This window comes from Heliangelus exortis, chromosome 22, assembly GCF_036169615.1.
Source record: "Heliangelus exortis chromosome 22, bHelExo1.hap1, whole genome shotgun sequence".
NCBI lineage: Eukaryota > Metazoa > Chordata > Aves > Apodiformes > Trochilidae > Heliangelus > Heliangelus exortis.
The window spans coordinates 8622770-8643058 of record NC_092443.1 but is presented as its reverse complement, the minus strand read 5'-3'; the positions used below and the strand labels follow the sequence as shown (position 1 = coordinate 8643058).

General features: G+C 48.3%; 2 protein-coding genes across 2 annotated transcripts; one reads left to right on the top strand and one right to left on the bottom strand.

The window, feature by feature from the left end:
• The first annotated feature begins 150 nt into the window (after positions 1–150).
• Positions 151–10085, top strand: INPP5E (inositol polyphosphate-5-phosphatase E). The gene is made up of 11 exons (XM_071765950.1): positions 151–285; positions 1262–2340; positions 3922–4045; positions 4289–4386; positions 5027–5151; positions 5294–5413; positions 5913–6020; positions 6684–6845; positions 7409–7524; positions 8153–8289; positions 8721–10085. Exons 2-11 carry the CDS (start codon positions 1472–1474, stop codon positions 8851–8853), a joined length of 1992 nt encoding a protein of 663 aa, XP_071622051.1. The 5' UTR covers positions 151–285; positions 1262–1471; the 3' UTR covers positions 8854–10085.
• A 675-nt stretch (positions 10086–10760) lies between these two features.
• On the bottom strand, positions 10761–15686 carry PMPCA (peptidase, mitochondrial processing subunit alpha). The gene is made up of 13 exons (XM_071765941.1): positions 15590–15686; positions 15304–15509; positions 15073–15152; positions 14753–14835; positions 14365–14459; positions 14110–14210; positions 13445–13708; positions 13119–13211; positions 12773–12891; positions 12267–12357; positions 12104–12166; positions 11726–11870; positions 10761–11381 (listed from the first exon to the last, which is right to left on the bottom strand). The coding sequence occupies exons 1-13, from the start codon at positions 15640–15642 to the stop codon at positions 11212–11214; spliced, it is 1563 nt and encodes a 520-aa protein (XP_071622042.1). The 5' UTR covers positions 15643–15686; the 3' UTR covers positions 10761–11211.
• Between the last annotated feature and the right edge of the window lie 4603 nt (positions 15687–20289).

Here is a 20289-nt window from a genome sequence, read left to right as displayed (position 1 = left end):
ATTGCAATATTTTCTGAAAGCTTGACATTTTTTGCTTAAAACTTTCCATTTTCAACGCTTTCCACGCCGCCTCCCCCCGCTGCCCTTTCATTATTGATCGTTCCTCCGAGCCGCCAGGGGGCGCTTTTTCCGGACGGGCCTGACGCCGCCGACGCCGCCGTTGCCAGGGCCGGGCTGGGGCTGAGGCGGCTGCGGGCCCGGGCTCCTCCTCCCGCCACCTTCTGCCTCTGGCAGCGGGGGAAACACCGCCGGGACCGGCCCGGCGTGGAGGCTGCGGGCCCGGAGGTCAGTGGAGTCTCGTGGGTGGTGGTGGGGAAGCTCAGGGGGGGGTGGTGGTACCGGGGCCGTGGTCTCGTCCCTCACCTTCCACTCCCCCCCCCCCCTCCCGGGCCTGGTGCTGACGGTGTCGGGACTGTTGCGGTGAGGGGTGAGGGGGTGAGAGGTGAAGGGGTGAGGGGTAAAGGGGTGAGGTGTGAGAGGGTGAGAGGTGAAGGGGTGAGGGGTGAGGGGGTGTGGTGTGAAAAGGTGAGGTGTGAGGGGTGAAGGGGTGAGGTGTGAGGGGATCTCCTCCTCTTGCTCTCCCAGTGGGTGGCTTCACCCGGTATGCAGACCCAGGGCTCCGGTGTGCCCAGGCAGGGTTGGGTCCCGCAGGGGTTTGAGCTGCAGAGCTGCGCTGGGACCCGGGGGGTTGCAATGACTGCAGAATAACGAGGGGCTTCCCCCCCACACCACCTCCCCGAAGCCGTCTCCTTTGAACCCCAGTTCCATGTGCTTAAAACTACTCGTCCGGGTATTTTCTCCGTTTCAGCAACCAGGGGTTGGCACAAAGCAGAGGAAGGTGACAGTGATCTCCTGCTGTGAGATCAGAGCAGAAGCTGAGATCACTGGAAATTTCCTGGCCTGGAGCACCCCGTGCTGTGGGCAGCCCAGCCCCAGGCTGCTGCACAGCCAGGAGAACAAGCTGCCCTTTCTGTGCAGTTCTGATTTCCTCTCATGCCAACAGCATGCCCGACCTTCCCTTAAATAAGTCTGTAGGCACCCATGCTGCTTACAGCAGAAAGGAGACCAGCTCACTGCTTTGCTCTTAGAAAATAAAAAATTAAAAAAGGAAGAAACAAACAAATAAAAAATATCATTGGTTTGCTAGCAAGGTCACGTTAAGGGTTTTGAATTGTTCTAGAGGGAGGTCCTGTGAGGAACTTGCTTTCTGGTTAAGGGGCTCACAGCTCAATAACTAATAATTCCTCTGTGTTTCCTCCAGGTATCCCACCTCTTGCAATTCTGCAGACAATGCCTCTGCCCACACCTACACCTCCTCTTCATTCCCAGCTGAGGGCTGAGCTGTCAGCAGTTGTTGTCTTTCTGCCTTGGTTAAAGCCCCACCAACCTCTACAGGGTAAGCAGGGGATGGAAACCATGCTGTGAGGGACTTTCCTATGGAGCAGTGTCCATAGCTGATCCCAGGGGGAGGATGAGTACTCCAAACGGGTTTCCACAGCACTCAGGTGCATGTGTGACTCCGAGGACAGAGGGTGGAGCAGTCCAGGACCTGCATGCTAAAAAAGCTGGCAAAGCAGTGAAAAAGGGGGCTGAGAGCAACGGGGTGCTTACCTTGGGAGATCCTCCAAGTGAAGGCACCTCTTTCCATGAGAAGTCAAAGCTTCTCCCAAATGAACTGAAAGCTGGCATGAAAATTAAATCCATCACTCCAAGACCTCCTCGGAAACCCCGGCTGGAACGTGCTGCATCTCTGGATGAGAAAAGCTGGAGGAGGTGGAGGAGGTTTAGAACCAGCCAGGAGAGCCTGACCGATCCCAACGAGACGAGTTCCTCCAGCGGTTCTCTGCAGGAAGAAGCCTCCCTCAGCCCTCCGGTCAGGGGGAGGGGGAGCCCCTGCCCCCAGCGCTGCCCGAGCAACTCCTCGCACAGTTCTCCAGACGGCTCGGAAGCCATTGCCGTGGGGCGGAGCAGAGGAGGAGGAGGGGGAGACAGCTCGGAGCTGGGGAAACGCGCCTGCGAGCTCTCCAGTGCCTTCGGCGGGCTGCTGCGGGGGAAGGCGTTTGCGGGCAAACCCCGGCTGGCCCAAATAATGCCAGCCCGACCTCTGCCACCCCTGGAGCTGAACGTGGCCTCTCCCGGGCTGAGAACACCTAATAGGATGGAGGTGGATTGTCTGGATTACCGACATTATTCTCAGCACAAGCTGGGAAGGGTAAGCAGCAGCTTGAGTGACACCAGGCTGCATGGACATGGGCTGGGCTGTGATAACTGCTCCACAGACTCCATGAAATCCACCTTCAGCCTCCTCACTCCCATCCGCTCCAAGGATGTCCGAAGCAGGTATGTCCCTCAGCTTCTCCTGGCAGAGTTTTGGGATGTGTTGGCAGGGAGGCAGCTGCCCTGCAGAATCCTGCTGGGCAGAGCCAGGGAGCTTCTGACCAGCTGGTAAAGCACAGAAGTTGTTCTGTGTTGGTTAAGCTGCTGTGGAGTCTCAAGATGAGGGTATTTGTGCTGCTACTCTCCACGTGCTCCTTTCAGCTGGGTGTTGATTTTCATGAGTTGAATCATGGAATGATAGAATCATAGAATTAGCTGGGTTGGAAGGGACCTCAGAGATCATCAAGTCCAACCCTTGACCCACCGGTGCAGTTCCCAGCCCATGGCACTGAGTGCCACATCCAGGCTCTTTTTAAATGTCTCCAGGGATGGAGAATCCACCCCTTCCCCGGGCAGCCCATTCCAATGGCTGAGCACCCTCTCCGTAAAAAAATTCTTTCTGATATCCAGCCTAAATCTCCCCTGGCACAACTTAAGACTGTGTCCTCTTGTCTTGTTGAAAGTCGTCTGGGAAAAATAGAATATTTTGGATTCAGTGTCAGCTTGCTAGTAATTTAAATAATCTGTTTTGAAAATAAAGAGAGTGGCTGTGCGTGCAAATAGTTGGGAAAAACATTTTTTAAATCTAAAAGTACATTGAGCTTGAGCTGAAAAGGCAAAGGGCAGGGAAAAAACCACCAATATGTTTATTTTACCTTGAGACTTTCATGCAGTGTGTGCAGTACTGTGACCATCCTGTGAGCAGCTGAGCAGATGATGAGCAATTTGGCTTCTGGCAGGATCCCATCAGGTCCAGTGCTGCTTCAGGGTGTCCACAGGAGCTCCTCTGCCCCAGCTTTCCCAGGAATCTCTGGAGGAAGAGTGATTCCACTCAGCACTTTCCCCTCCTGTGGCCCTGACCTCTTGCTCCTCTTGACCTCTGCATCTGTCTTCGTTCTTAGTAAAGTTTAGATGGTTTGTTACAGGGAACCAGGTGTGTTTGTTACCCTGCTGTGTCACATCCTCTGCTTGTGCTGGCTGCAGAACACAGCACAAACCCTGCAATGAATGTTATTGATAATTTTGCAGGTCAGAAAAGTTGTTAAAAGGTAAAAGATGGCAAATACTCAGCTACAGGACCTGCATCTGTGAGACCTCTAGGGATAAAAGTGGTTATTGAGCCCTTTGAGTGGCAGTCAGGGATACAGGGGAAAATAATTTTGAGATCGAGTGTTACTGAGTGGTAAAAAAGCCCCAAGGATAGATTGTTACTTGTTTGCCACCAGGAGTTCCCTCTGCAAAGCCTTTGGGGTCAGGGGGGCAGCTGGGTAGGCCAGTGAGCTGCACAGCATTCCCTGACCTTGTGCTGAAATATTATTTGCAAATCTTAAGCAAGATTAAAAATGCTTCTTCCACTTGGTATCCATGTGCCAATCCCCCTGGCTTTTGGAAGCAGCACATTCTTTGGAGAGGCAGGTGGTGTGTGGCACATCTCCCCTGCCTGAATGTGATACTCTTTCAGACCACAGGCTCAATAAATTATTTACTTGAAAGCTAATTTGATGAGCTGGATTGAAGGAAGAATTGTGGGACTTGTGTTCACAGAAGCTACTTGGAAGGCAGCCTTCTGGCCAGTGGTGCCTTACTGGGAGCAGAAGAACTTAGCAGATATTTCCCTGACCGGAATATTGGGATTTTTGTGGCCACCTGGAACATGCAGGGTCAGAAGGTAGGTGAGCACCTGAGCCTCCACATGTCTTTTGGAGTGGTGAAGTGACCTCATCTCTGCTGTGAGAACTGGGGTGATGTTATTTTTCTGTTTGTGACTGTTCCTTGTCAACCTGAGGTTATTTTTATCAAATTACCAGGCCTTTTTTACTTTTCTAGTAAATATTTTCATAGCTAATAATGTTGGTTTAACTTTTTTCTCTTTTTTTCTTTCTTTTTTTTTTTCTTCTTTCTCTAATAATAGGAACTTCCAGTCAATCTGGATGACTTCTTATTACCAACAGATCCTGACTATGCCCAGGACATGTATGTCATTGGGGTTCAAGAAGGCTGTCCAGACAGGTAGCAAAAACAATGTAATGAACCATCCTGTTTTATTGTTAACTAATTAATTTGGTTTTAATTAGCCAGGAAAGACTTCTCCATCATACTATTAATATTTTCAGTAAACAACTCATTTAGTAAGACTGAATTCCATTGCATGAGCACCAGGGGAAATGGCTTTTAGAGGAAAATGTCACAAAAATAAGGAAATACAGAGTATGTCCCTGTTCTCGGGGTGACGAATAGCAGAACTCCAGTCTGGTTTTTGTGGACATCCTACCAAAAATCTGAGCTGGCTGTGAGGGAGCTCATGGGCTGAATGAAATGCTCAGTAATACAGCACTGCAAAGCTTCTGTCCGAGGCTGACAGGAAGAGCAGGGTGAAGGCTCCTGTCAGACTCTGCTGGTTAAGGCTGGGACTCTTTTCCTCAGTGCAGGGGCAGCAGTGCTGCCTCACTAAGGTGCAGATCCTGCTGCCTGCCACGTGTGGAGTTACACACCAGGCTTTCCAGCCTTCACTGCAGCACCCTGGAGGTTTTGCTGACCCTTATTTGCCATTCTGCATCAGGATTGCTCTGTTCTCACAACGCTGATGTCCTTTTCCTGGTTGTTGTCTCCTGTGCTGTCCTTGTGCTCCAGCTCTTCTTCTTTCCTGCAGAAGAGAGTGGGAGATCCGCCTGCAGGAGACTCTGGGCCCCCACTATGTGATGCTCCACTCTGCTGCACATGGGGTGCTCTACATGTCAGTCTTCATCCGCAGGGACCTCATCTGGTTCTGCTCAGGTGTGTGTCTGACAAGGGCTGGAGTGTGGGGAGGTGAAAACTCTGCTGCAGCACCTGCCTTGTGCTTTTCTCCTCACCAAACTTCCCTGCTGGGTGTCTCTCGAGGCTTTTCAGTAAAAGCAGTTTCTTTTTCTCCTTCCAGAAGTGGAGTATGCCACGGTGACAACTCGAATTGTATCTCACATCAAAACCAAGGGAGCTCTGGGAATCTGCTTCACGTTTTTTGGGACCTCCTTTCTCTTCATCACATCCCACTTCACATGTGAGAGACATTTACAGTGTGTTTGGAGGGGTCCTGGTTGAGGGAGGACAAGGATTGCTTTATAAAGACAAAAAAGCTGCAGGAGCATGGAGGAGCAGGACAGACTGAAGGGTCTTTTCACTTTTTCTATGATCCTTTCACTTTTTTCTATGATTTTTAAAACGATTCCTGTTCTGGTTTTTATTACCACATTCTGTGAAGGTCACAGACAGAAGTCATGCTCAGTATTGCTGAGCTCAAGAACAATAAGGGAGGAGGATTTTTTTTTGTAGCAAACTTAGAAAAAGAGAAATGTTTAGAAAAACAGAAATGAACCTGTGCAGAACTCTGTCCTTTTTTCCACACTTTTTGTCATAATTTCTCAGTCTCTGCAGTTTGGGTCAGAGTGTTACATTTTACACGTGGCAAATCTCTGCTGTCCTTTGGAAGCTCCTGTTATAATCAAAGATGGAAGTGGGAATGATCCATTTTTGGCTGAAATGGGATGTTTGTCTTTCAGCTGGGGACAGCAAGGTGAATGAGAGGAAACTGGACTACAACAAAACCATCCAGGCCCTCACACTTCCCAAGAACGTTCCGGATACAAACCCATATAGATCCAGTTCTGGTAAGTGAAACCAGGCTTGTGTGGGAGCCCAAAAGAGCAGAGTTTGTGCATTTCAGTCTGTGCTAAGGAAAAAATGAGGTGGTGTAAAAAGAAAACACAGGTCTTTTGCTCTGAGGAGACTAAAAGAGAAGGAATGTGATTTTGACCTGCACGTGCACAGAGTATTGTTTGCCAGATTCTGTTCTAGTTCTGTGCTGCTGATAGAAGGTTGAGCCCTTTTTCTAGAAAGGTGAATTTACTGTTTATCTGCAGTGTGGCATTAGGTTTCTGTGTTCTTCCTGCTTTTAGGTCCTACAGAGCCTTTCACTTTTTTCTGTCATTTTTTTAAAGCTTCCTGTTCAGTTTTTTATTGCCACATTCTGTGATGGTCACAGACAGAAGGCGTGCTCAAGAATTGTATCTCTTGGCAGTAAAAAGAAAGAATTTATTGTTGTTTGAGCATATGTAGCAGGACCCTCAGTGAGCAGTGCATCACACTGCTTTCACTTTGAAATAATGGAATTATTTTTGTTTTAATGAGTGTTGTTGCTACATCATATACTTTAATTTTCCTCAAAATTCAGAAGATTTAGGGAAGAAAAGCTTGGGATTTTTTTTTTTTTTGCTTTCAGCACTTTTTAGGGTGTTTACCTTTACACTGACACTCCTGGCTTGGATTTGCAGGTGATGTCACAACTCGGTTTGATGAAGTGTTCTGGTTTGGTGACTTCAACTTCCGACTAAATAAGGATCGGGAAACAGTGGATTCCATCCTGAAGCAGAACCCAGACACAGATGTGTCCAAGCTCCTGGCATATGACCAGCTCACCAGTGAAATGAGCAGGGGTGAGGGACAGCTCTTTGTCTCCCTAGCCACCAAGAACAAAGACATCTCTGCATAAAACTACAGCCAAACCCCTGTTTCCTAGAGGCCTTTGCTGCTTTCTGCTGTCAAATTCCCTAAAAAGGGAAGTCAGCAGTTGCCAAATCCAGTGGCAGTCTGTACTGGGAACATTTTGTTCTAGCATTTTGCTATATATAGTGTAATCTCCCAAGTCTTTTATTGCTGTTTCATCTGACACCTCTATGAGTTGAGCATCATTCTCTGTCAGTGTCCAGGGCATTTAGATTTCAGTAGCTGACATTTGCAAAGCATCCTGAGCTTTCAGTGGAAGTGCCTGTACCAAGTACTGTTTGTTTAAATAACCACTCACTAGCTTTTCATCCTTGCTGTGTAAGAACTTGATCTTCCTCCCTTCCCAGTGTCCCAGCCCATTTTTAAGCCCATTTTTTTCTAGTCATGTCTATGTGGCTGCAGTTTCTACCCAGCAGTGTCGAATAAATGCAGGAAGTGTTCCAGGTTCTTGGGAAGAAGTTTGTTGTTCATGCTGTTTTCCCCTTGTCTTTAGGGTCTATTTTCAAAGGATTCCAAGAGGCAGACATTCATTTCCGTCCTTCTTACAAGTTTGACATAGGGAAGGACAGCTATGACTCCACTTCCAAACAAAGGACTCCTTCCTACACGGTAAGGGATGAGTTCAGGTGCTCAGAAGGGCTGCTCAGCCTACAGAGGGGCTTCTCACCTGCAAGACAAAGCTGCAGAGGCTCCCTCCAAACCCCACCAGCTTTCCTTTGGCCAGGGCATCCTCCAGCTGGAGGGGACCAGGCCTGCAGGCTGTGGTGCTGGCAGGGGGACATCAGCCCCTTACTTTGCTTCTCAGAGTACCCTACAAGATGCCACAGCTGGGGAAGGGCAGGGAAACCCCCAGGGACCCCCCAACCTGTGCTGGACACAGCATGCCACAGCATGAGGTAGAGCCATGCTGAGATGTATTGCTCAAGGGGCAACAGGGCACCTGGAACTGGTTTGGAAGAGAGGGTTGCAGGATCTGTGAGTAGAGGAAGAGTTTGGCACAGGCTGCTGATCCCATTTTCCTCCCCTTACATCCCATTCCAGTGCGTTCTCCCCTCTGCTGAGAGAACTGCTGTTGGGATCAGACACACTCTTCACAAATATGTCCCCATCCAAGCCACTTGATCCCACTGAGTGGGATGTGGTAAATGAATAGATTTGGTTTTTTGTGAACCAGTGCTTCCCAGGGTGGGTGAGCAGAGGGAATTCCCAGCAGTGTCTCCTCTCTCTGCACCCCCAGGATCGAGTTGTGTATCGCAGTCGGTACAAAGATGACATCCAGGCTGTCAAATACTCCTCTTGTCCTGTGATCAAAACTTCAGACCATAGACCTGTGTTTGCCTTGTTTCGGGTGAAAGTGAGGCCTGGCAGAGACAAGTGAGTATTTCCTTCAGCTCTTCTGTGGGATTGCACGTGGCTCCAGTGAGCCTGAGCTCACCTGCTGGTGAACACCAAGCTAACAAGAGCCTAGTTTAGCTTTTCAAATGAGTGGGTTTTTTGGTTTAGGGTCAGAAAGAATATCCTTCATTTATGTCCCTTATGGATGCAGGCGTGTTCCTGCTGAAATTCACAGTACGTTTGCCTTTTACAACCATTATTTTTGTATTTTAAAGGTATTGTGAAAAACTTCTTGCTGTGGAAGACCTCTGTTTTATTGATTTTCTCCCGCAGCAGTAGCTGAATGCCTTAAGAAAGTAAAAATTAGGTTTTTGGCCTTTGTTTTATATAAACTACTAGTTGAGAAATGTTGGTGCAAACAGGAATCATTTATTTGTGCCTTGATCTAACTGCTTGTTTTTATATTGTAGCATTCCCCTGGCTGCAGGGCAGTTTGACAGGGAGCTCTATTTAATCGGAATAAAGAGGCGGATTACAAGGGAACTTCAGAAACGGCAGGAGCAAAAGGACCAAAAATCCAGCAGCATTTGTAGCATTTCCTGAGCTCAGAACTCTGCAATGCTTGTGTTAGAGGTGCCCAGAAAGCAGATTTCAGGCCACGGCAAACCCTGCAGGGAATTGTCTGCTTAAGCACCTCTGGCAGTTGCTGTGGCTTGTGAAGAATGTCTTAAACCTCATCCTGGATTCATTTGCATGAGCTAATCCATGTAGCTCAAGTGCTTTTGCTGAGGAAAATGGAGTCAGTTATTTAGGACATCCATCCCAATAGATGTAATTGATTGCTTTTTAACCATTCTATCTTGGGAAGCAACCAGATGCAGTGTGACTCCACACAGGGGGCACAGCTTCTGGGACTGGCATGATGGGGGGGCAGGGGACTTAAGAAAAGCCTGCAGAAGGGTGAATGTTTCTGTCTGTTGGTTTGATCTGGTTAGCTTATGTGTATTGTGGAGTTGGTTTTTTTTCTCCTTACTGTGGCCACGTGTATGTTAGTCTGTAAAATGTGTTAACAGGGACCAGTTAGGGGACTTGGGCAGTTTTGTCTAAGGATGGTGCTCCTGTGTTGGGCTTTTTTAGTCCTCTACAGCACGACCTGTGTGAATGTACTCCTGTACATTCCAAGTGTAGAAATGTTGCCTTTCAATTATCCTATAGGCCTTCTGTTCCTGAGAGGGGAAATACCAGTGTCTCAGACCATGTTATTGAGACTGCTTGGAACAATCCCCTCCTTAACTTGCTTGCCCTTCCCAGGGGTGATCAAACACTACCTGCCTTCAGCAGCAGGACATCTGAGATGAAATCAATGCTCTAAGTACAGCTACTGTGCAGTGCTTCACCAAAGCTGTTGTGGTATCAGATGAGCTCTAGGGACAGGGAACCTGCAGCAGGTCCATCAGCACAGCCCCATTACCTCTGATTGCAGTTAAATCCTTTTTGGTTTGATTGTTCCAATTTGGTGAACTGTGAATAACTTCCTGTTCTTTAAGTGGTGTTGTCTCAAGGCTGAACATCCTACAGGACCAGGATGGTGTTAGTGAAGTGTTAAGTACAGCTAATACTTAAAAACTCCTCATGGGCACAGATCTGCTGGTCATTAATCACCTTAGTACATAAAATGCCACGCCAACAACTGGGAGGAAGTGCTGCCAACTATGCAACCTGTCCAGGACAGAGCTTCTCTGCTGCAGTACAAACATATGGCACTGACCTGTCTGTAGCCATCAGGTATTTGGATTTCCTTTCTTTTTAAAGGAATAAAGATTAAATTAATGCAATACCTTAATTGTGAACCAGGTCTTATTGCAGAGTTGTGAGGAGTTGTGTGATGCATGCTAACCCTGCCTGCAGCTGGAAAAGGGGGACAGATTTCTCTGGGGATTGTTTGCATTGAACAAAGCACATTTCACCTGCCAGCTGAAAAAACTCAGCCATTAGCTGATGAATTTCAGAACTCCTATTGCTTGCTCCAGTCATCCAGAGGTCTCTTTATTTTCTTACAAACCAGGATACATACACAGTAACTGAACACATCTGTGGGGTTCACAAGAAGCAATGCAACACCTTTTCTTCCAGTTGCATGAGGAATGGGGTGGGGATAAAGCAAGAGCTGCTTCCCAGTGTTCTGCTCTCAGGCTGATTGCTTCTTTCAGCACACATCTGGCCAGTGAGGTGCTGCTATGCAGCTGTCAATATTTTTAAGCCTACATCAGGGGATTATGTAAACCAAATGTTTTATTCCTCCCTTTTTACATATCCCTTTCTTCACATGCATAGTACTTAGCTTTGTGTCGTTTTGTAACAAGTGTCAGTCTCTTTCAAGATCCTAAGCTTTCTAAAGATTAGTTTGTTGGTCTTGACTCCTAGCTGAGCAACTTCTCTGCTGTGAGACTGACAATGTCTTCTTTTTCAAGGCCTTCAGTTCATCTGAGTGACAGTGAAGAAAGTACAAGTTTAAGGTGTAGCAGCAGCAACTCCTTTAATAACTTTGTTTGTGTATCAACTCTGGAGTAAAAGCACTTTTATTCTTTAGCCTTGTTCACTGAAAAACCTGAAAAATGGGATCTCTTTCACTCTAGAGTGAGGTTCCATGGAGCATTACCAACATCCTTTCAGTTGCAGTGCTGAGTATTCTGGCTTGCTGTGTTCCCCAGTGCCAAAAGAAGGCTGTTTACACCCAATCTTCTCTTGTCACCTGCTCAGAGGGTCAAAGTACTCATCCAGAGCCAGGGTGGGTGCCTCAACACCAGGAGCTCTTTTCCCTCCAGTGTACTGAGGCAGCTTGGTTCAGCTGTAGCATAGCTCTGTTTGCAAAGTATGGTTGGGAAGATGGGAGGGCTGGCAGCAAGGGTTTCATCTCCAAAACATTAGAAAAAGGAGGGAGTCTGTCAGGCAGCTGCAGCTCTACCGGAAGAGGCGGTAGAGCCGGGGGAGCCGCCCGTCCTTGCTGGAAAGTGCTGTCTGGATGTGTTCATAGCTGGGCAAATCTGTTAAGTCACCCAGGGCAGCCACAGCTGGTTTTTTATGTAGCATCTTAGTGACCACTCGTTTGATATCAGTAGGTTTCACCTGACCTGCAGGAAAAGAAGAGAAAAGCCAGAGTTGTGACAAGTACATTCTAACTAGGATGAAGCAGCTTCAACACCATGGGCAGTCTGTGCTCAGAAACCCAGTCCCTGACTCTAGACCCTCTTTAACTTGCTTATGGGTTTTTTTCCTTCCTTCTGACAAAAATAATCATTGTGCTGGCTTGCAAGCAATGAAGAAAAGCTTTTAGAAACATAAATCTGTAGTGTTTATACCCCCAGGCTTCCTGAGGCAATTCATCTGTGCTACGAAAGTATGTTGTAAGCTGCTTCTCCCCCACCCAAAGGTCCCTACAGCCCAGTCAAGGCAGGGAAAAGCTTCCTCTACTCACTGATGAGGGTGCAGAGCTCGTGAGGTAGCTTCCTTGTGTTTGTTGCCAACACTTGCCTCCCCACATCCTCAAAGATAACTGGTCGAGACTCAAGGTTCATCATCAGCATGGACTTCAGCTGCGTCTTCGCTCGCTCAAGTTCTACCTGTGAAGGAGCAGCAGCAGATACAGAAGTTCAGAACAGCCTGGCCACTGCTCTGCAATACCAGATAACCACCTAAGAGTTCTGGAAACACCTTCTTCTTTGTCAATGTGTTGCTAAAGTTGCAATATTTTTTTACAGAAACACCTAATGTACTGGTCTAGGAAAATGACTTGTAGCAAGAGCAGAGCAAAGCACAGTTCCAGCTCACAGAGCACAGAGGCTGAGGCTCTGACCTCTCCTACTGCTCCTGCCATCAGGATGAATTCTCTTGTGATGATTTCCACCATCTCTCGAACCTAGGAAAAACAGATAATTGAAGGAAGATCAGAATGTGCTTATTCTGTCACATTACTGTCTGGACATAGGCAGTGGGATGACTTCTTAAGGACTGTGTACCTGTTTTGGATCTGCACTGGCATGTATGCACAGGAGACCTGTGTCCTCATAGCTGTGGTGATAAGAGGTGGCATTATACATCCAGTGGTGCCTGTGAGGATACAAACAGTATTTAAAAAGCAGAATTTAAATGTAAAAATTAAACAAACATGGACAGCAAGCCTCTTCCTAGTGGACTGTCAGGATTTTCAGCAGTGCCAATGAGAATTCTCAGTCCTTGCCTCTGACAATCTCTGCATGTGCCATCTGCTTCCTTCTCTCCAGCTGCATCCTTGAGACCAAACCCAGAACACAGAGCAGCATTACTGGCACCTACTGCCAGTTCTGTTACTGTCTCCTGATTGAAGGCTGGACTGGAAGATTCACTTTACTTTCACCCTCTCAAAATGCCCCCTGACAAATCAGCCCAAGTGGAATGAGCTGATGTAAAACCTGAGGGGCTTCAAAAGGGGAAAATCTTCCTCATGAGCCTGTTGGAAGGTTCTTCACCAGGAAGAGAAACAAACCTGTTGAGCACATTGAGGTACAGCCGGGTGAACATGCCCTTGCCAGGCCCTCCAGCTGAAAAGGAGCCTCCACCTCCCATCATCATGTTCAGCACCGCAAAGGGAATGAAATCATCCTCCTGAACCACAACAAGAAATGCAGTGAGATGCCAGCAGAGCTCCCCAGAGCCTGGGGTGAGTGAGGAGGGAGAAAAAGCATCAGAGAGAAACATGGCACAAGAAGAGTGTAAAGGTCAGTGCCTTCATCAGACTGATGTCTGTACTTACAGCAGCAGCACTGCCAATGTTTACATGTGGGATGTGCTGTTCTGAGACCCAAACCAAAGGATTTTAGGTTGGTACTTACCAAAAATGAGCAGCTTTCTAATCCAATCATGATGTGGGTGAGCTCTGGGATGGGCGTAGGGCCCAGGCTCACATCTGACATATCTTTTTCAACCTGTAGGAAGAGCAGACAAATTATCAGAACTGTTTAATTGCTTCTATTATATCAGCATCCCACATTCCCAATAATTAACCTGCCACCCAACTCGTGTCTGTCATGGCCAATTTTGATGCATACTCAAGAATAATGTTTGATTTTAGAAAAAGCAAAGCCATAGAAAAACCAGCTCAAGGCTGAACGTGCACCTGCAACAGAGAGGGACAGGCACAGTGCCACCTCCCCTTTACCTTGACAATGCCTCCCGTGTACTGGGCCACAGATCTGTCCACCTCCTGGCTCTGCCCACTGCCCCACACTGGTTCTGCTCCCAGTAGGTGTTTCCTTGCACACTCCACCAGCTGCTCGTGCTCAATCCCCACCCCAGCCAGCACCATCCTGTCTGGGGTGTAGTAGCTGCGCAGGTAGGAGTGCAGAACCTCCCTGGTGATTTTGTCAGTGTTTTCCACAGGGCAGAACCTGTTCAGTCCAACTGTGTTGTCTCTGTAGGCTGCCTGCAGGGAAAAAAAGATTCCAGGAACAAATATTACTTCATCCCTTCTGCCTATGCTTCTCTTTCTGTTGCAGAGTGATGCCTGAGATATGTGAGAGGAAAAGCTGGGTATAATTTCATTAATGTTGTCACCAGTGTCAGCAAAGGTAAGTACTGGGTGGTTTTAGTTTAGTTTAGCTAAGACATCACTCTACAGACACCCTTCATGTGTGTAGAATGCAGGATTTCAAAGTGGAGGGACAGCAGAATTCTCCCTCTCACCACCAAAATCTGAGTACCAGAAAAATCTTTTTTTCAGAATTGTCTAAAATAAACCCTGAAGCTGAGGAAAAATGGAGGAAGAGAATGAAGGAAGTCTCAAGCAGGGGGGCTGCACACGAGGCAGACTTTTCAGTGCCTTACTGCATGGATCATTTCTGTGAGGAGAGGCTCTGGATCAGGTCTCATGTTCAAGTCTTCAAGCTCAAACCGTATGGCTGCTCGAGTCATCTCAAGTTCTTCATCTGTAATGAGAGAGAGTTAATTACCACCATGCAAAATGCCCAACTGCTACACGACAGCTTCTTGATGAGCACAATCTAATGAAGAATTCTGAAATCCAAAAGCAAGTCATGCATTGGGAGACTTATTTTGAGGCAGAGACTTGTGTTCCCAGACCTGATAATTTGGGCTTTAGTGCTACATCAGCCAACAAGTTGACCACAGTGTCCAGGCCTTTGGCTTCAGCAGAAACAGCATACATGATGGTGTCCCTGCAACAAAAACAGAGGGGTTCTGCACTGAGAAGTCAGTCAACCTGCATCAGGAACTGACAGAGAAAGCTCTCTGACCATTACTCATTAAATGCTTTCAGAAGGAAACAGAACTGACTTTCATAACCCTTTCAAGTTCACTTTTGTGGCTCCTTAGCAGTCACCACAAATTGATTTCTGCTGCTCAGAAGCAAAAAGGGGCTTTTCCTCTCACACCAGAAAAAGTAACTTAAGCTACTGTCAGTGTTACAGCCACGCAGGAGATAGCAGAGCACAGAGAAGGAACACTGTACCTTGATGCCTGGCAGTCACAAATGCCCCCATGCTTTTCCAAGGTGAGCAGAATTTCATCTTTGCTGGCAAACTGAGCTGTGGACTAAGACAGAAGATACCAGTGTTATTAATCAGTAATTAATGTTCATAACCCTTCAGTGGAGCCCCGGGCAAGCATCACCTTCTGTAACCTTGCCCACGAGAGCACAACCATCTTTCAAATCACACTGATGCTGAGAATAATTACCAAAGAATACCCTCACCACCTATTGAAACGGATCAGCCCCAGGGTGCTGCAGCCCGAGGGGGTTTGAGAGCCCCAGGCCCCGCCGGTACTCACAGAAAACGCCAATTTTTCCAGGAAGTGTGCGATGCCGCTGAGGTATTTGGCTTCGTGTCTTGATCCCGAATTTACCAGAACTAGCGTGAAGAAAACAACCCGCTCAGCGCCACTTCTACCCCTCCAAACCCGGGACGCTCACCCCACAGATGTCACCGCCCTGTCCCCCCACTCGCTGCCCGCACCTCAGCCCGGGCCCGGCCCCCCCTGCCCGCCACTCGCGGTACTCACTGCCCACGGTGCAGAACTGCCCGAACTTGTTCTGGGAAGCGACCCGCAGCCCGTTTTCCAGCACCGTCACCCTCGTCTCGAACTTCTCCTGACCTTCGGCCGCCGCGAACACCGCCTTGGGCACGCCGGGCAGCGGGCAGGCCAGGGACACGCTGGGGTAACCGCCGCCACCGCCGCTGTAGCTCCGCCCGCCCGCCAGCCTGCACCTGAGGGACAGCGGCAACCGCCGTCAGCGACCCCGGGAGCCGATCCCGGGCCCCGCATCCCCCCTGCCCTCCGTTCTCACCGCCGGGCCGGGCCCCACGGGCCCCTCCTCAGCCACGCCACGGCCGCCGCCATTTTGCTGTCACCGGGAGCGGGCGCAGCCGCGGTGACCCCGGGTGGGTGGGTGGGGCTGAGGGAGGGGCGGGGCGGGACGGGAGCGAGGCCGCGATTGGTTGAGGTGTGGGAAGGCGCTCGCTGATTGGTCAGTCGTGAGGCAAGCCCCGCCCCGCGGCCCGTCCCGCTGCCGGAGCCGCCATGGCGGCGGGGGGGGGGGGAGGCGGTGGCGGCGGGCGCGGCAGAACCCAACCCCTTCTCCTTCCGCGAGTTCGTGCGCAGCAAAGCGCGGAGCGGGGAGGAGGCGGCGGGGGGGGCAGGAGACCTCCAGGTAGGGCCGGGGCGGAGGTGCGGCTGAGGTGCCCCTCAGGTGCCCGTCCCGTACCCACCTCAGCTCCGCTCTCCCCTCCGCAGGCGGCGCGGTCCCACCCCAGCCCCGGGCTCCTCCCGGTCCCGGATCCGCTGCCTCCCGGGGAGGAGGAGGATGAGGAGGATGAGGAATGGAGCGAGAGCTACCAGCCCCTGGCCGTGGAGCTGTCCCAGCTCGGTACCGCGGGCCCCCCCTCACCCTCCGCCGGCTGCTTCCTCTGTGAGGGCAGCGGGGACCCCGGCCCGGCCTCCCGCGGGACCCCCCCGGGGCCGGGATCGCCCTCCCCGCGGCAGCCCAGCTACCGGGAGGTGAGCACCTGGGGCTTGGGGGGCACGGGCGTTCCCTGCGGGCTCTGGGTTCGGTCAGGCGAGCTCCGAAGCCGTGGGTCGGGCTGGGACCGGACCCCGGTGCCAGCCCAAAGCAGAGACACACAGGGATGTGCCACGCGTGGCACCTTCTCGGGAAAGATCCTTACAGGAGAGAAATGAGTCTGAAACTCTTGGCAGCATGAGTCTGATTCAGTGTCTTGGCCGTCCTGCTGCTTTTGTCCTGGTCTGGGTGCCTTCCTCTTCCTCATTCTCTTCTTTCTCCTCTCCTTTGTCTTCTTCCTCCTTATCATCTTTTTTCTCTTCTTCTTTTTTTTCTTCTTCTTTTTTCTCTTCTTCTTTTTTCTCTTCTTCTTTTTTCTCTTCTTCTTTTTTCTCTTCTTCTTTTTTCTCTTCTTCTTTTTTCTCTTCTTTCTCTTCTTCTTTTCTTCTTTCTCTTCTCCTTTCTCTTCTTCTCCTTTCTCTTCTTCTCCTTTCTCTTCTTCTCCTTTCTCTTCTTCTTTCTCTTCTTTCTCTTCTTCTTCTTTCTCTTCTTCTTCTTTCTCTTCTTCTTCTTTGTCTTCTTCATTCTCTTCTTCTTTCTCCTTCTTCTTTCTCTTCTTCTTTCTCTTCTTCTTTCTCTTCTTCTTTCTCTTCTTCTTTCTCTTCTTCTTTCTCTTCTTCTTTCTCTTCTTCTTTTCTCTTCTTTCTCTTCTTTCTCTTCTTTCTCTTCTTCTTCTTTCTCTTCTTTCTCTTCTTTCTCTTCTTTCTCTTCTTTCTCTTCTTTCTCTTCTTTCTCCTCTTCTCTCTTCTTTCTCTTCTTCTCTCTTCTTCTCTCTTCTTCTCTCTTCTTCTCTCTTCTTTCTCTTCTTCTTTCTCTTCTTCTTTCTCTTCTTCTTTCTCTTCTTCTTTCTCTTCTTCTTTCTCTTCTTCTTTCTCTTCTTCTTTCTCTTCTTCTTTCTCTTCTTCTTTCTCTTCTTCTTTCTCTTCTTCTTTCTCTTCTTCTTTCTCTTCTTTCTCTTCTTCTTTCTCTTCTTTCTCTTCTTCTTTCTCTTCTTCTTCTTTCTCTTCTTCTTTCCCTTCTTCCTCCTCTTTCCCTTCCTCCTCCTCTTGTCCCCTGAGATCATGTTATTTTAGAATTAACAGCATCTGATCAGTCACATAGCACTGGTTTCTGTGCCCCACAGGGTTACTGGATTAAATGGTTTTGAGAGGGGAAAAGCAAGTGTGAAAGTGAGCTTGACCATCATGGAATGTGTGAAACAAGAGACTGCCAGCAGTTAAAGCTCTCTGTCTTCTGTTACTGGTCTTGGAGCATTGTGAAGCTACAGCCTCATTTCTAATGGGAATTTTTATTTTTATTTTTTGTAGCTAAAAGAAGAGAATGCCAGTTTGAGAAGCAAGATCTATAAGCTTCAGATTTTCTCTGAATCTCAAGCAGACAAGTGCGTAAGCCACAGTATGGGGGAAAGTAACCTCATAAGCCAGGAGTTGTCTTAGAAGAGGTGCTCACTGGAGAGAGTCAACGTCTTGACAGAAGAAAAATGTAGTTGAAATCTATGCTATTTGTTAAAAAGCTTTAACAAACCTGGTTTTCTTATTGAAAAAAGGCTTGGAAAGTAAGTAGCAAGCTGGCATCTGATGAGTGTGTGTGTGGCTTATGCTTCCTGCAGTTTAGGTGATTAGTGAAAATGAGGGCAGTGCTTGACAGGGTGCATTTCCTCGTGCTTCAGATTAACCAAATAATGGATCTTTCTCCTTTGAAGCAAGAAAAGCATTTTCATTTTTGCTGCTGAGCACCTTGATACTGGGACACTTGAATTTCCTGAGCTTAAATACGACCTGGGGACTGATCTAGGGTGGCAGTTTTTAAAGTTCTCATCTGGACCCCCTGTGCTCTGCTGCTCCTCTTCAGGATGCTGTTGGTGTTTCTGTGGCCAGGGGGTAACCCTTGGTTTCAGAATCCCCCTTATCTAGGCTGATTGTGAGTGGCTGTGTGTTCTGTACAGCCTTCTGCATTCAGCTCTGTAGTTCCTCTTGATGCTAATGCATCTTGAGCAAAGAAATCCCCTGAGCCACAGCCTGGAAGTGTACTTCTGGGGGAAAACTTCATTATTTTTTTATTTTTTAATTTTTTTAACACAGAAGAGTTTCTTGATCCTTCCCCAGAGTTCTCTTACTGAGCTGTTTCATGTTACAAGTGCTTACTCAGTATTGTCTCCTGTTTCTTAAGGATGAGGAAGCTTGAAAAAAAGCTTGAGGAAAACAAAATTAAAGAAGAAAAGGAAGCACAGGACCTGGAAGCAATGGTGCAGCACGTGGAACAAAATCTCCAGCTGATGACTGTGAGTGTGCATCCTGGCCAGAGAGCAGAAGCTTGTTTGTAGCTGTGCAGTTCTGTTCCTTTTCCTTCCCCTTGAGGGGAGCTGAAGTGATTGCTGCACCTGTGTGAGCACCAAACAGCTCTGACATGTTTGGGATTTTTCCAAATGAGTGTCCCAGTCTAAAACTCCTTTTGCTGCCTAGAATAAGGGAGGTCTTTGCAGAAATAGCATTTTCAGATTCATCAACAACTTCAGTTGCTTCTTTGCTGCCTTCTGAAAACACCTGTATGAACTAAGAGCTGGTTTTTCCTGCTTGCCTATTTATACTGAACACCTTTTCCTCTTCTCCATGAACAAAATTTAATGCCTGGAGGTGATGGTTGGCACTTGAAAATAATCAGGAAGGAAAATCAGGGAGGAGGCAGCTGATGAGCCATGGCTGGGGGCACTGTCCCCATCTCAAAGCATTCAGAACATGAGGGGATGTGACCCAATCTCTGTGTGCTGGAACCCTGCATTCCTGCCTAGCTCAAACTGCCTGCTGTGTCCTCACCTCTGCCATGGCCTCACTCATCTTTATTCCATTTCAGAAACGGGCTGTTAAAGCAGAGAACAGTGCTACAAAACTGAAACAGGAAAATGCACTCCTCCAGGTAAGAAGCAGTGTTCTGAAGCCTTGCTGAATGGGCTGGGGCTGAGAGGACACAGCCTGAAGTTGAGACAAATTTTAACTACACCTCACTTTTCCTGGTCAGTGCCAGAGGGGATGTCCTAGATTAGAACATTTCAGCTCTCCACAAGCTGCTGACATCATCTCTGGGATGTCAGGCACTTCACTTACAGTTTTGCTGGAGTTTCATGTGCTGCTCAAGTGCTGTTTGGTACCTGGGAGCTGTGAATGCAGAGGGCAAGTGGGTGTTCAGCTGTGGGGAGGTGCCTGGTGGAGCAGGGGAGAAGCTTGAGGGATCCTACAGGTTAAATGATTGCATCCCTGTCAGCATCCCCACCACTGGAGCTGGAATAGTCCTCTCTACCACTGGATTGTGTCTGTGAAACAAGGGCTGGAGACTGGCAGGGAAATGCTGCAAAAAGCTGCAGTTTCAGTTCCAATGAACACTTCAGAGCTGTAGGTTTCAGCAAGAGAGCTCTCCAGAGCTGGGGAAACATTTTCTCCAGGTAGCCTGGGACCTATTAATGAGCTGCAAAGTGTTTTGTGGTGTTTTGTGGTTATTTCCAGAGGAATTTTCTGTCTGTCTAGGTTCAGCTGAAGAATTACAAGACAGAGAATGAAGCCCTGAGGTCAGGGCAGTCAGCAAGCCTGGCTGTGGTGAAGCAGAATGCAGAAGTGGCCTTGCAGAACCTTCTCACAGTCATCACCAACTCCCAGTCCTCAATAAAGTGAGTTGTTTGCAGGTGACACTCCTGACACCACCCCAGGTGTTTGTCTCAGGTCACAACTGAAGGTCCCAGTGGTGTTTTTAGGATGGAAACTCAGATTGTTATATTCTGTATGCCAGGTCAGCTACTCTGTGTCCTTACTTACCTGCAGTCTGTTTTCTAGTGAAAATAACTAGAATGTGTTAAGTCTTATTTTTTTACTTAATATAAACCCATTATTCTTAAGACTCTCTAAGCCTCTTAAACTTTAGGAAGTGAAGTTTTCTGTCTG

Coding starts and splice junctions, on each gene's coding strand:
- INPP5E (XM_071765950.1), top strand. CDS start 1,472: ATGAGTACTCCAAACGGGTTTCCACAGCACTCAGGTGCATGTGTGACT. Junction 4,387..5,026: donor CAAGAAGGCTGTCCAGACAG/GTAGCAAAAACA, acceptor TCTTTCCTGCAG/AAGAGAGTGGGAGATCCGCC. Junction 6,846..7,408: donor CACCAGTGAAATGAGCAGGG/GTGAGGGACAGC, acceptor CCTTGTCTTTAG/GGTCTATTTTCAAAGGATTC.
- PMPCA (XM_071765941.1), bottom strand. CDS start 15,642: ATGGCGGCGGCCGTGGCGTGGCTGAGGAGGGGCCCGTGGGGCCCGGCC. Junction 15,510..15,589: donor CCGTGGGGCCCGGCCCGGCG/GTGAGAACGGAG, acceptor GCTGTCCCTCAG/GTGCAGGCTGGCGGGCGGGC. Junction 13,212..13,444: donor ACACGGGAGGCATTGTCAAG/GTAAAGGGGAGG, acceptor CTCTTCCTACAG/GTTGAAAAAGATATGTCAGA.